This window comes from Equus przewalskii, chromosome 13 (assembly GCF_037783145.1).
Source record: "Equus przewalskii isolate Varuska chromosome 13, EquPr2, whole genome shotgun sequence".
In the NCBI taxonomy this organism is placed as follows: Eukaryota; Metazoa; Chordata; class Mammalia; order Perissodactyla; family Equidae; genus Equus; species Equus przewalskii.
The window spans coordinates 3,694,909-3,708,623 of record NC_091843.1 but is presented as its reverse complement, the minus strand read 5'-3'; the positions used below and the strand labels follow the sequence as shown (position 1 = coordinate 3,708,623).

Sequence of the window (13,715 nt, the reverse complement as noted above, 5' to 3'; positions counted from 1 at the left end):
GGCTCCTTCAAATTCGTCCTCCACACTGCTCCTCCCATAGTCTGACTGTGTCCCTCTGCTGAGAATGAGACCAAGCTCATTGTAAGAGGGTCAGGGCCTCTCATGCTCGGCCACCAAGTTCCCCTCAGCCCTCTGCGCCCATACTCTTCCTTCCATCTCTGGGCCGACCATGCTCACCCTCAGCTTGGAACGCCCCAGGGGGCACTGCCAGCCTGGGGAAGCCTTGCCTGCCCTTCACACTCAACTTGGAGAGCACTTCTCCCATCAGCAAACCTCATTTCTCCCTCTGCCCGACTGTCTGAGTCATTTCTGCTGCACAGGACCACGTGGAGACATAATTATCTGCATCCTGCCTGTCTGTTGGGTGGACTTGAGCCCACTGGTGGCAAAGGTCAGGTCCAGGTCACGTGTGTCCCTGGAGCCCAGCACAGGGCAGTGGTATTTACTGCAGTGCATGTGGGTGAGGTCTGTGTGGCCCCATGTGGCCCTGTGAGTGCCACAGGCAGAGCTGCAGCGAGGACATGTGGACTGTGGGTGACCGAGCGGACGGAGAGGGGAGTTGAAGGCTTTATTATGGCAGACCTGTACACTATACACTGGGGGGCCGGCAGGGCGCAGGAGGAGTCCTCCCCTGGTGGCCTGCGTTGCCCCCACAGACCAGAATGGATGCAGGATGTGTCCCCAGATGTCCATTGTTTGTCCACCCTCCTGTCCCATGCCACGCAGGGTGTTCAGGGCCGGTCGCAGGGGGCTGGGCCCTTCTTCCGCTCACGGCTCAGCAGTGTCACCAGCTTGGCCTTGAAGCCCGTGTGAGTGTAGGGCCGGCCAGAGCCCCCGGCCTCGTCGCCGACGCCGTCGTCGTCGTCGTTGTCCAGCTCCAGCAGCCGCCGGTACTGGGCCTCCAGGCTGCTGTCGTGGGCCGGGCCGGGCCAGCCCAGGTCCTCGTCGTTGTGGTAGACGGGGCTGGCCAGGGGGCTGCGGCCGCCGGGGGCGCGCTCGGGCGCCGGCCCGGCCTCCAGCACGCCCACGTTCTCGTAGAGGTGCTCGGCGGCGCCCGGGGGCACGCTGGCGCGCTTGCACACCGACGCGTAGAGCGGGGGTTCGGGGGGCGGCGCGGGGCCCAGCACCGGGGGCAGGCTCTGCGGCCCGGGCTCGGCCAGGCGCGCCTTCCAGGAGCTGGGCGGCTCGGGGCCCCGCGGCGCCTCGCGCAGCTCGCCCGGGGGATCCAGGGAGGGCAGGGAGGTGGCCCGCGGCAGCGGGCAGGGCCGGGGTCCCACCAGCTCCGGCAGCCGCTCGCGCTGGCGGGCTATGGCGGCCGCCACGGCCCCGCACAGGTCGCGGGCTCGGGGGCTGCTGAAGGCGAAGAAGCCCTCGCCGGAGTCACAGCGGCGGCCAGCTTCGAAAGAGAAAATGCCCTGGGCGCGGGGCGGGACAGGGGCGCATCAGCAACGCGGGGCCAGGGCGCCCGCCACCCCCTCCCCCGCAGGACCAGGGGGCGCGGCAGCCGCCAGCCCCTCACCTTGTCGGCGCCAAACTTGCGCAGGAAGCGGTAGGGCCAGGTGTAGAGGGCCTGGGGGCTGGTGGGCTCCCTCAGCTGGATGGCGTCTTGGCCCAGCACCAGGAGGTAGGGCCCCTTCAGCTGGCAGCGGGCGGCCGCCTCGGTCCTCTGCACCACCACTGGAAACTCGCCCACTGCAGGTAAGAGGGCCGTGAGGGCAGCAAGCACAGCCCCCCGGGGGCCTCAACAGATCCCAGCCTGGTGTGGTGGGGCTGAGGCTGGCCCTGCGCCTCCTTGACTCACCTTCCTGCCAGGAGGAGTAGATGGAGTTCTCCTCCATGGGGACCAGGCCCCTCTTGGGAGCCTCTGCCTCCCCTGATCCTGAGGGGCACTCCCCTGTGCCCTGGGAAATGGGCCAAGGTCAGAGATTAGAATTCACCCCATGCTTCTTCACAAATCCCTCCCCTGGGGTCAGTAACCCAGGACTCCCTGAGAAGCAAGGGCATCCAGGGACCTGGGTGTGAGTCCCAGCTCTTCCCCTGACACACCACCCGACCCTGGGCACCCTCTGAGCCTACTTCCCCACCTAGAATCCCCACCTGGGTCCTCCCTGAGGATGCTGAGAGCTGTAAAGCAGGGGGCACATAGAGGATGCCCCCCGTGGCCCCTGCGGTTGGTCCCTGACAGCTTGGAGCTGTGAAGGGGCAAGAGCTTCAGGAGTGGGATGTGAGTGAACTGGCCACTTGCTCCTCCCCAGGCCTTTCTCCGTCTCACCCCTCCCTACCTCTCAGCCCCACAGCCCCTCCACCATGACCCCTTTGGCCCACAGCAGCAAGGCCAGGGTCAAATCCAACAGTTTCCTCCCTGGTACCCTTGCTCCTGTTCATTTCTCTTTTTTTAATTTTTAAAATCGTGGTAAAATACACATCAAATTCACCATTTTAACTATTTTAAAGTGTGTAATTTAGTTTTTAACAGTCACAGGTTTTGCAACCATCACCTTTATCTAGTTCCAGAACTTTTTCATCACTCCAAATAGAAACCGGGTACCATTAACAGGCACTCCCCACCCCCTTCCCCTAGCCCCTGGCAACCACTAGGCTACTTTCTCTTGCTATGGGTTTGTCTGTTCTGGGTATTTCAAGTAAATAGAATCATATAATATGTGGCCTTTTGTGTCTGGCTTCTTTCACTTAGCATAACGTTTTCCAGGTTCATGCATGGTATAGCATGTGTCAGTGCTTCATTCCTTTTTATGGCCATGCAATGTTCTGTTGTCTGGAGAGACCACATTTGGTTTATCCATTCCTCAGCTGACACACATTTGGGTTGTTTGCACCTTTGGGCTACTGTGAATAACACTGCTCTGAACATTCTCGTACAAGTTCTGTTTGAACACCTGTTTCAGTTCTCTTGGGCACATACCCAGGAGTGGAATTGCTGGGTCACATGGTGACTCTATTTTAACTTTTTGAGAAGCCACCAGACTCATTTCCCTTTGGTCCATCACAGACCCTGTGAGGCTTTAAAACTCTCAGTCCCTGGCTCAAACCCTCTAAAGGCTTCTCTTCTGTCTCACAATAAGACCCCGAACTCCACACATAGCCCGAGGTGGTTTCATATGGCTGCCACCAAACTCTCCACCTTTGCCCCTCCTAGACCCCCGCCCACTCCTTCCCCTCCAGTCACACTGGCCCTTTTTCTGCCCCTCAAACACACCAAACTTTTCTCCGCCTCAGGGCCTTTGCCCACACGGCTCCATCTGTTCAGGACACTGCTTACACCTCAATGTCTGGACAGTCCCTTCCTCAGATCTTTGCCTAGTGGGCTCTTATTTGTCTTCGAGGACTCAGGCCCACTGTCCCCTCCTGAGAGGCCTTCCTGGACCATCCTGCCTAATGTCCCCCAACTCACTCCTCGCCCCTCCCCAGCCTTTCATCTTCTCCATAGCACGTATGGCCATCTGAGTTTTGTTCTGTTGGCTTCTGGGCTGTTTCCCAGGCTTGTAGGTACTTGACAGGTGCTTACTGAATGACAAGATGTGAGTGAGCATGGAGATAAACAAGGTGGGAGTCAGGGGACCCCCGGGGTTGGCCCCTGGATGCCCTGCCCGCCCGCCTTATGCTCACCGGGAAGGCCAGTTGGCAGATGGGGTCCATCCACGTCTGGCGGTGCTGTGCAGCCAGGAGGTGGCTTCGCTCAGTGGTGGTGAGCAGGAAGGCACCAGTGTCCCGGGGGCAGCTCTCGCCATCCGCCGGCAGCACGGACACGCAGTCAGCCAGGCGGATGACCCGCCGCTCCCCGCGCCGGCCAGGCCCTGCAGACCTGTCACCCGCGGGCCCCAGGCCACCGTCCCGGACCTCCCAGCTCTCCAGCCGTGCCACGCCTGATGGGCCTCCTGCATACAGCAGACCCCATACCTTCCGCCAGGACTTCTGCGGGAGATGAGGATGGGGGAGTAGACCCTCAGGCAGCCCCTCCCTGCAGCTCGGCTCAGCACAAGCTGCTCAGCAAATGCTCCTGGGCACCCAGGCTGGCCTCCGCCTCCCCCAACTCCCCAGGGCCTCAGAGAAGGAAGCCTTGCCACACCTGGCCCAGCAGTGGGAAGAGTCTGTGCTTGGGTCAGTCAGCCTGACCCAAGCATGGGGTTCGAATCCACCCCATGCTTTCCTAAATATGACCCCCATAAACACTAGTATTCTTGTCTCTCAAAAGGTCATGAGAACGTGAGGTGGGGGCTCCTACTGGCCTGTGTCTATAAAGTATCTAGTGGGGAGCAGGCCACCTGACGCTGCCGTTATGTTGGCGCCTCCTCTTCCCCCAAAGAAAAGGTCACTCGGGCCACAGGACAAGGGCTCAAGCGGGAAGGTGGTCTCAGTCTCACGGCAGCAAGGAAGGAAATATGCAAATAGCGTCAAGTAAAGGAAACAGACGGCTTATCTGCCTGGGCAAGCAGCTGCAGCTGAGCTGCGGGGGTGCAGGGCCTGCCTCCCGAGGAGAGAGAACTCGGGCTCCTCTGCCCCATGACAGCACCAGGAGGAGCCAAGCCCTTTTCTGCAGGGTAGGGCTCCCTGCTGGGGGCTCCTCCAGTCAGCCCCAGACCCTTGGGAGGGGCCTTGGCGCTACTACTAGACAGGGCTGGAGGTTGCTGGATTAGCCAGCCTCTCGGCTCTGCTCTGCCCACAGGTTTGATTCCCAGGTTTGGGTTCTTGGCTTCCCCATCTGTAAGGGAGGCAGGAGCCAAGGCTCGTTCAGGCGGGAACAGGGCTCTGTTCCACACCCCCACGCCGGGGTTGGATCCCCCACCCTGACTCCCTTCCCCATTCCCCAGGTCCGCGTGGGCTGTCCGAGGCTGAGGTGGAGGCCCACCATTTGTCCTCGGCAGCTGCCTGACAACCAGGGTCCCCACCTTGCCGAACTTGACGTGCTGCTGGTAGAGGATGCCGTCCTTGACAGGGGTCTCCACAGGCTCCATGGCCGCAACTCGGCCCCAAGGCCGCTACTCCGAGGGCCTGAGGAGAGTGGTGACAGGCCAGAGAGGAACTCACACTTCCCCTTCTGGCCACTTCCCCCTCCCTCTGTCCAGAGAGGCAGCTGCAGGGGGGAGGGGAGCCTGGTCTTCAGTAAAGGAGCTGGGATAGGGGTGTGAGCATCATATATTTTTTCCTTGGGGTCCTAGCTTGCCCAAGGTGCCCACGTGGGCTGGCAGGGCCTTGGACCACCTAAGGGCAAATGACCCTTGCCTGCACCTGGGTCAGCTGGGTGTAAGTGTCTGACCGCAGGCTGACTCCCTAGTCATGAGCTCCGACCCCTCCCTCATCTCTCCCCACCCGAGTTGTGCACCCTGGGGCCTGGCATTCCCACAGCCCTGTCCCCTCCCCAGGACCCCTCCTCTAGCCAGACTGGCAAACTCCTTGCTTTCCCACTCTGAGATCTGATCGGTGCCGTCTCACCCAGTCCTGCTCTATTTGTCTGTCTCAGAAATATTTCTAATTTCGACTTGCTCCTCTCCATCTTCACAACTCCCTTCCATTGCCAGCCCTGGCATCTCCCCTTTGAACCACCGCCCCACCTGGGCCCATCCTGGCCCTCTCTGCCAGCCCCAAACCAACAGTCTCTCCCCTTCCTGAATGTTTCCTGGCTCCCCACTGCCCTTGGGTCTAGCCTGGGCTCCTCGGCCCAGCACTCAAGATGCTGAGTGTCCTGGCCTCCACTTGCTCCAGCCCAGCCCCCGCAGGGCACCCCTCACTTGTGCTCCTCACGGCCCTGGGCTGCCTCTTCCTCCGGGAGGCCTCTTCTGACTCCCCCACGCTGTCTGAGAGCACTCCTAGTCCTCATGGTGCAGCCCAGCCACGTGAGTGTGGGAGGCACGCCCCCAGTGGGCCCCTGGAGAGCTCACATACTCTTTTCAAGCTTTGCTTCTTGCCGAGGGGCTGTTTTTTTGCCTGGACTTGCTGGAAGCTAGTATTGGAGCTCTGTGTGTAGATCTGAATTCTGGGGATAGTCTCATGTCATTCATTCAATGCCACTTCTGGGAAGGAATGTGTAACCAGGCTGAGGAATATCATTTGGGAGTCACCTACCGGCTGCAGGCAGGAAATCTTTTCCAAGGGCCTCCTGTACCCAGCTCTGTGCCCACTGTGGCCTGGGCAGCCCCAAGCTCCAGCAGCCTCACACCACATCCTTTGCATTCTCATTGCCATTTCAACGATGAGGAAATTGAGGCTCACAAATATTAAGTAACTTGCAAAGGCCACATGCCAAGTGACGAACATGACTTGAGCAATTGCCATCCTGCCGGGATAAGTACTGGCTCTACACATGCAGTGTCTGGCACAGAGGAGCCGCCGCCAGTGCCCTTCCTCTGCCTACTCCTTGCTAGGTGCTGAACTCCTGGCCCGTTTGCCAGCAGTCTTGTGACTGCCGCCACGTTTACTCAATTCTCATCTTCTCTCCCACTCACCTGTGAGCTTCCCGGCAGGCGGCTACCTGACTTGTCTAGGTCCCAAGCCCAGCAGACAGCTGGCTACAGAGCAGGATCAGTGGGTGCTTGTGGCCTAAGTGCCAGTCCTTGGCATTTGCTGCCCCGTCAGTGACAGGAGTGGAGGGTTCCCTACTGGGAGCCTGTACAGACAGACAGGTGGGCAGGGGGCCTAACACAGGAAGCTGCCTCCCAAGGGGCCCCAGGAGAAGCCCCAGGAGCTGCACACAACTGACAAGAAGAGGGAAGCTGAGGAAGGGCTGGAGGTTACGAGAGCCAACCAAAGACCAGAAAATCCAACCACCCATTTCCCCTCCGCCCGCTGATGTGGTCCCTCCCCGAGTCATAAATCCAGCCAGCCCAGAGGACATACCCTGAGCACCCAGAGGGCGCCCTACCTGGGCAGCTCCTTCCACAACCAAGAACCAGCAGGCTGGGTGCTGGCAGCAGTGGTGGGAGATGCCAAGCCTGTGCCTCAGGGGGCTCTGGAAATCACAGGGTGAGGCCTGTGCAGGAAGCAGGGGGCAAATGAGGCAAAACACAGAGACAGGGCTCAGTTTGTGCTTTAATGGCACCCGGGATTTAAGGGGAGCAGAAATAATAATTCTTGGGGGCAAAGAACAGGCAGCCAGGCCCAGCCTGGCCCAGCCCAGGCCAGCTGGGCTGAGGATGCTGGCTTTTTGTCCAGGGGGGCTGGTGTGTGTGAGAGGTGGCTGGAGCCCCAGGGACTCTTGGAGAGGAGGGACGACAGACGGCTCAGAAGTCCATGGAGCTGTGGGCCAGGTAGTCCTTGCGGCCTATGTTGCTGACCTGCTTCGTCTGCATAGCCTCGAGTTTGGGGCAGTCGGTGATCCGATGGCCCAGGCCTCCGCAGAAGGCACAGCCACGCTCTCCTGGGGTTATGGGGGGAAGGGAGGTCAGCATGGTCACAGGGCCAGGCCCGAGCCCCAGACCTCGGACCCCTGCATCAGACACCCCAGTCCACTGATATGCAGCATGGACTCATTTCGTGGTGTTCCCGTTACGTCCCCCCGACCCCAAGTGGACTAGTGTCTGCTGCTCTGCAGTCACCTCCAATATCCAGCATGGACTCGTCCCCGCAGTGCAGCACTTGCAGCACGGGTGGCACCTTCTGCTTGGCCTCCAGCAGCAGAGCTTTGAGGTCCATTAGCACCGATTCATCTGTGGGGATAGTGGAGAAACATCAGGCCCAACTCTGGGCCCTGTAGCCAGGACCTAGGTGGCCACAGGTGCAGGACCTGGAAGACAGTTCAGGTAGCCCTGGTGACACTCACCACAAGCCTTGTTGATGAAGGTGGTGGCGATGCCTGTGTTTCCTGAGCGCCCAGTGCGGCCGATACGGTGCACTGCAGAGAGGGAACAGAGCCTTTGGCCCACTGCCCAGGGGCTAGGACCTAGCCCACACCCCTGGCTCCCCAAGCTCCCCACCATAGTTCTCGATCTCCTCAGGCATATCGTAATTGATGACGTGCTGGATGGCAGGGAAGTCCAGGCCCTTGGAGGCTACGTCCGTAGCCACTAGAACATCCTTCTTGCCCTCCCGGAATGCTTCAATGGCCTTGGTCCGTTCCTCCTGGTCTGGGGAGGGTCAGGCAGGAGCTGTTAGAGCAACAGCAGGAGGCTGGGGAGTAGTGGCAGGCCAGCCAGGCAGGGGAAGGGATTAGGTGAGGGGCTAATGGCAGCAGGGTCCATGCCAACGCGTGCACTACCCTGACCTTTGCCCCCATGGATGGCCACAGCCTCGACCCCCTTGAGCAGCAGGTACTCATGGATGGCATCCACATCTGCCTTCTTCTCCGCAAAAATGAGCACCTGTCCAAGAAAACCAACTCCAGTCCCCAGGGGCTGACTCTGCCGGGGCATCCCCAACCTTGCCCAGCAGGCCACCCTACCACCCTTTCCACCTCGTCCCTGGAGTCCTGGGCCAGTCTGGCTGGTTATACTCACAGGTGGGGGTGTCTTCTGGAGACACTCGAGCAGGTATACCATCTTGGCCTCCTCCTTCACATATTCCACCTCCTGCCACCACATGGGCCAGGTCAGGTGGACCTGAGGACAGGTTCACCAGCCCTGGCTCTGCCACGGAAGTTGGGCCCTTAATCTCAGCCGGGAGGTGACCAGAAACCTCCCACCACCAAGGGCTCAGTACCCTAAGAATGTTTTCTGCTAAAGGCCAGGGCTTTGAATGAAACCCCCAATGTCCATAAGGTGGCCCCCTGAAGCTGCTCCAATCAGCATCCAGAGAGGCTCACCAGATCCAGCCCTCACAGGAGACTCCGCCCATCAGGAGTGCTTGCCCACCTGGATAACATCCAGGCTGGCGGCCCCGGCGCGCCCCACGTTGATGGTGACAGGCTTTACCAGGGCGCTCTTGGCAAAATTCTGAATCTTCTTAGGCATGGTGGCGCTGAAGAGTAGGGTCTGCCGCTGGCCCTGAGGAAGGGTAGGACTGGGGCTGAGGGCACATGGGAGCTGGGGTGGCTGAGTAGCTGGGACAGTGGGTGGGCAGCACAGGACCTCAGGGCCCTCCAGAGTTAAATGTGGTATGCAGGGGGAGAGTGGCAGGAGTGCCCTGGCTAGGCACGGACAGGCACCTTGAAGTAGGAGAAGATGGTGCGAATGTCGCCCTCAAAACCCATGTCAATCATGCGGTCAGCCTCGTCCAGCGCCAGGTAACGACAGATGTCTAGGCTGACCATTTTCTTCTGCAGCAGATCCATGAGACGTCCAGGGGTGGCCACCATCATGTGCACACCACTGGGGACCAAGGAGAGACCGTGAGGTCAGGGCCACCTGCTCAGCTCTCTGGCCTCCTTCCTGTTTCCTCCTGATCACTCCCACCACCTTGCCTTATACACAGAATATGCCTCTTCTAGGAGTGGTGCATCCTCCTTAACCACCACTCTGTTCTGGAGTTCCTTTCCAGCAATGGGGTCACCTCTGCCTGGCACACCCTTCCCCTTTCTCCTGGGTCACTTCTCTCGACCCTGGGCAGGCTGTCCTGAATCTCCAGATAAGCTTGTTTGCACTCCTGCAGCTCCCTTTGTAGGCCTCAGTGGGCTCACTGGTACACTGAATTCATCTTTTCTGTGCCTGAGCCTTCCCTAAGACTGTGAAGTCTGTGCCTAGGAAACAGGGACTGTGTCTGGCCTGTCTGCGACCCCAGACATCTGGCAATGTCTGCTAGGGACTGCACGGGGTGGAAGAGGCACAGGTCCAGTCCTGCCCTAGTGCCTCAGTCTCCTTGATGGACTACACTGAACCACTCTGGCCTTCCTGGACACCCTGGACCTTCAACCTCTGTGCTTTCTGCCCAGAGTTCCCTGACACCCCAACCTCCCAGATGCCCCTGTTCCATCTGCTGTGCAAGGACGGTACCTTACCACAACCCTCTGTCCCACCCCAACTGACCTCCCCATCAGGCTGGGGGCTCTGCCCACAGAAGGTCTCTAAGAGGGTCTGTGGAGAAGCTAAAGCAAAGGGCCCTTTAACTTGTCTGGGGGCTTTGGGGAGGTCCATGGGGTGGAGGTGCTTGTGCTCACTGTCGGATGGTTTCCATCTGCTCTTTGACAGACATGCCCCCGATGCAAAGAGCACAGCGCAGAAGTGGCGAGCTGTCCTCCTGTAGCAGGCGGCAGTAATACTCTAGGATGCCATGGGTCTGCCGGGCCAGCTCCCTCTGCAGGTACAGGGGCAGAGGCTGGCACCAGAACGCAGTCCCACCTGGGTCCTGCCCTCCAGGTCAGCCTATCTTACCGAGGGGCAGATGATGAGTCCATAAGGCCCTTCACGCTTGGAGAAAGGTAATCTCTTCTCTTGTTCCAAGCAGAACATGATGACAGGCAGAGTGAACACTAGCGTCTTGCCTGAACCCGTGAAGGCAATGCCTATCATGTCACGGCCCGATAGACTATTGGGAGAGGACAGGCCTGAGGTCAGGTTCAGCAGAATATGAGGACTGCTTCTCCAGATGGATCTAGTGACTGCTCCTCCCCGACACCACCCTCCTCAGGGCCCCCAGGTCCACACTCACATGGTGGGAATGCCCTGAATCTGAATGGGTGTTGGGTGGTGGATGCCCTTCTTCTTCAGGCCTCTCAGGATGGCTACGGAAAACAACCCCAGCATCATCCTTGCGGCTCACAGGTACTTTATCAGGGCCCTAAAGCCTGTAAAAGTGGCACTATCCCCCTCAAGTTACAAATGATGAAACTGAGGCTCAGACAAAGAGAAAGAGAAAGACAGACTTATTCAAGGCCCCTAGGCTAAGTAGAGACAAGACTCACACGCAGGTCTGTCTGAAGGCAACCATCACTCGCCCACTGAAGCTGTCTAATAGCAGAGAATAGTGACTACGTTCAGCTAGGGCAACTGAAAAGAAGCCCAAAGAAACTCCTCAAATCCCTCCATCCCCGCTGGCTACCCTCCAGCTGCTGAGCTGAGCGGAGGCCAGGATACAACCTCACACGTGTCTGACTAGCAAAGCATGCTGCCTCTCCCAGGGCCCAGGTACCTGCAGGAAACTTCATTTCCTTGAAGCTCTTGATGGGTGGTGGGATGCCATCTCCTTCGACCAGGATGTGGTACTTCTTCCGGACACGCTCATGCCGCTCTTCAGACATGCTCAGGACATATCGGGGAGGTGTCCAACTGTGGACAGGTGGTAGCGGTCAGGAGAGGCCCTAGGCACAAGTGGCTTTGGGGTGTTCCTGCCAGTCTCAGCCACACATCCTCCCAAGTAATGGTGACTGCCTTTCCACAGACTGGAAAGATGTACCTGGTTTTGATCGGATCATCGTATGTGATTCCCTTAGCCATCTCCTTCACTGACATCAAGGCTGCGGAGACAGAAGCGGCTCAGGGCTGGCTCCCGCTTTCCAGAGGCCAGGCTCCATGAGACATAACACGCCTGGGGTTGGAGAAGGAAAGTCCACCTCCTCCCCGCCCGGGCTCCAACCATACCTCGGCCCTCAGCCACGCTCTCCAGGATCTTCTCCTCTTCCTTCAGCTGCTTCTCTTTGGCAGACTCCTTGCGAGCTGAGACAAGAAGCAGATGTCAGAGAGACACCAAAACAGTGCACCAAGCAGAGCCCTCCACTACTGTCCAGCCCACCTTCGGCCTTCTCTTTGAGGTGCTGGTGCTGATCCAGGAGGCTGACGTTGGACTGAGGGCCCAGCGGGATGTCGTCCTCATCTCCCCGGGGCTCGCTGCCGCTGTCCTGCTGCTCTTCCTCCGCAGCCCCCTTGCGCCTTCGCTGCAGCAGCTTCTGGAGCTGAGGTGCCAGCAGCGCCCCTCAGAGCCGAGCCCAACACGGAGCGGGGCCTGCCTCAGGACTCTGGCTTTCGGGAGCGTCCTGTGCCCGAGGCGCAGAGCTGCCCTAACCCTCAGATCAGGCCGCCAGGCCATCGTCTGCCCGGGGCCACGCTCCCGCGCACGGACACCTCCCCGCGCAGACCCGGGCCGCCCCCTCACTGCGAACCCCGCCCCCGCGCGCGTCCGCGTTCCCCCTCCGCCCCGGGACCCTCACCAGCAGTTGCCGGCGCTGACGCAACGGCACGTAGGGGACGTAATCCTCATCGTCCTCATCCTCCGCCTCGGAGCGGCTTCCTGCGGCCCCCGCCTCATCGGTGCGAACTCGCTGCAGAGACACACGAGTCAGGCCCGGATCCCTTGACTCACTGCTGCTCGCTCCCCGCGCGGACCCCAGCCTCGCTCCCACCTTCCGCTCGGGTTCCGACTCCTCCATCTTGGCTGCACGCATGCGCGCCGCGGCAAAACCCCTCCTTACCTCTGAGTGAGATCCAATCAGAGGTGAAGAGGCGGACGTCGGCGCCTAGCAACGGCCTCTGAGTGCCGGATCGCGCAAAGGGACAAATTTTTTCCTGAGCCCTGCCCTGAGACGCGGCATCAACGCCCCATCTGGGCGGCAACGCAGCTGTTGCCAGAGCTGAGGGCGAAAGCGTCGTGCGACGCATTGTGGGATGCTGGAGGAGTTGGAGTCCGCGCTAAAAGCTCAACTCGAGCCGGGAGGGACAGGAAGGCCCCGGAGGAGAGGTCGCTGATCCTGTTAGAGCGTGACGTCACCCTGCCGCCCCACCGCAGACACTGCGCCCTCTCGTGGCCAGCGAGCTGGGACGGGGCTACCTGGGCCCCCGCCGGGGACGCCAGCCTCCGCATGGGCCGCGGGGCAGGGTGCAGATGCGGAATCAATGACTCAACATGCGCTGCCGCTCTGCCTGGCGTCCTCATCTGTGTGAGAACACCCATGTCCACAGCGGTGAGGGATAAGTAAAATACTGATGACGGTGTTTTTTAACCGAGCGGCTGTACAGATGTAGGTAAACATTACTGTAGATACCCCGGTGGAGCTCAGAGTGAATGCTTGGGGAACCAGGGGCTTCATGGAGACACGAGATCTGAGCTTCCATGGTAGCGTGGAATCTCAGAGCAGGGAGTGGAGAGGAAGAGAGAGGCTTCCTGATTGGAGGGTACAGCAGCAGTAAAGGTTTGGCCATGTGCAAGTGCAGATTCCTCAGGGAACTAAGAGATCACGCAGTGGCTTGGGGTGGGGGTAGCCAGAGATAAGGCTGGAAAGGCAGACTGGCCGAGAGCATGCAGGGCAGTGACTGTCAGAGTAAGTAATTTCAACGTCAATAGGGACTTTGAAATAGGAGTGATGGGTCAGTGCATTTCTTTCCTCCATTCACGTCTTTGACAGAAGCATGTGCTGGGCACTGTGCACAGAGCCCAGCACCCAGCAGAAAAAGATGAGCAAGACACACACCTAGCCTGTGAGGAGGTTACAGATTAGTTGAGACAGAAATATAGATAACGGGTCTTAAGGTTAAGGAGAAATCTCCTAAGACAGACAAGGTACCACTTTTAGAAGTATCACAAAAGCAGGGCAAACTGCTTCTCAGTTTCAATAGTGAAAGTGGCCTCTTGGTTGGGCTGTGAAGCATAAGCAGCAATGCATGAAGGAAGTAATCTGGGAAGAGGGAAAGATGAGACCAAAAGTTAGGAGGCCGAGGGTGCCAGGCCTAGCTGGAGACTGAAGTTGTCCCATGCAGCTGGAGTGAGCGCAGGAGGCAGAGGCCCAGGCACGGAGGGCCCTGAATGCCTCTCACACAAGTCCTCTGTAAGTAAAGTGGCTGCTTGATTAACCTGCAATTTTCCAGTGATGCAGCAAAATTTTAGATAGCTGTGCCAGTTCA

At 59.3% G+C, this 13,715-nt stretch overlaps 2 protein-coding genes across 4 annotated transcripts; both read right to left on the bottom strand.

The window, feature by feature from the left end:
* Positions 1–554: 554 nt before the first annotated feature.
* On the bottom strand, positions 555–5,844 carry DOK3 (docking protein 3). 2 transcript variants are annotated; one of them, XM_070570243.1, is made up of 6 exons: positions 5,748–5,844; positions 4,908–5,010; positions 3,628–3,933; positions 1,802–1,901; positions 1,520–1,692; positions 555–1,415 (listed from the first exon to the last, which is right to left on the bottom strand). In XM_070570243.1, the coding sequence occupies exons 2-6, from the start codon at positions 4,971–4,973 to the stop codon at positions 732–734; spliced, it is 1,329 nt and encodes a 442-aa protein (XP_070426344.1). In that variant the 5' UTR covers positions 4,974–5,010; positions 5,748–5,844; the 3' UTR covers positions 555–731. The 2 variants fall into 2 exon arrangements, with proteins under 2 accessions (XP_070426344.1, XP_070426343.1); XM_070570242.1 differs by lacking the exon at positions 5,748–5,844 and having other exon boundaries at positions 4,908–5,100.
* A 1,182-nt stretch (positions 5,845–7,026) lies between these two features.
* Positions 7,027–12,317, bottom strand: DDX41 (DEAD-box helicase 41). Of its 2 annotated transcripts, none has more exons than XM_070570235.1 (17): positions 12,221–12,317; positions 12,029–12,139; positions 11,614–11,773; positions 11,463–11,537; positions 11,278–11,338; positions 11,014–11,150; positions 10,534–10,606; positions 10,257–10,410; positions 10,043–10,179; positions 9,095–9,257; positions 8,802–8,933; positions 8,448–8,519; positions 8,216–8,312; positions 7,929–8,078; positions 7,775–7,846; positions 7,551–7,661; positions 7,027–7,372 (listed from the first exon to the last, which is right to left on the bottom strand). In XM_070570235.1, the coding sequence occupies exons 1-17, from the start codon at positions 12,260–12,262 to the stop codon at positions 7,236–7,238; spliced, it is 1,884 nt and encodes a 627-aa protein (XP_070426336.1). In that variant the 5' UTR covers positions 12,263–12,317; the 3' UTR covers positions 7,027–7,235. The 2 variants fall into 2 exon arrangements, with proteins under 2 accessions (XP_070426336.1, XP_070426337.1); XM_070570236.1 differs by having other exon boundaries at positions 11,614–11,854; positions 12,221–12,277.
* Positions 12,318–13,715: the final 1,398 nt, after the last annotated feature.

What these genes read in the sequence shown, in the direction of transcription:
- DOK3 (XM_070570243.1), bottom strand. Translation starts at nt 4,973, where the DNA reads ATGGAGCCTGTGGAGACCCCTGTCAAGGACGGCATCCTCTACCAGCAG. An exon ending in CTACTCCTCCTGGCAGGAAG is followed by an intron (nt 1,693 to 1,801) that starts GTGAGTCAAGGA and finishes TCTTACCTGCAG; the next exon opens with TGGGCGAGTTTCCAGTGGTG. An exon ending in GCAAGTTTGGCGCCGACAAG is followed by an intron (nt 1,416 to 1,519) that starts GTGAGGGGCTGG and finishes CCCCGCGCCCAG; the next exon opens with GGCATTTTCTCTTTCGAAGC.
- DDX41 (XM_070570235.1), bottom strand. Translation starts at nt 12,262, where the DNA reads ATGCGTGCAGCCAAGATGGAGGAGTCGGAACCCGAGCGGAAG. An exon ending in AGTCGGAACCCGAGCGGAAG is followed by an intron (nt 12,140 to 12,220) that starts GTGGGAGCGAGG and finishes GTGTCTCTGCAG; the next exon opens with CGAGTTCGCACCGATGAGGC. An exon ending in GATGATCCGATCAAAACCAG is followed by an intron (nt 11,151 to 11,277) that starts GTACATCTTTCC and finishes ACCTGTCCACAG; the next exon opens with TTGGACACCTCCCCGATATG.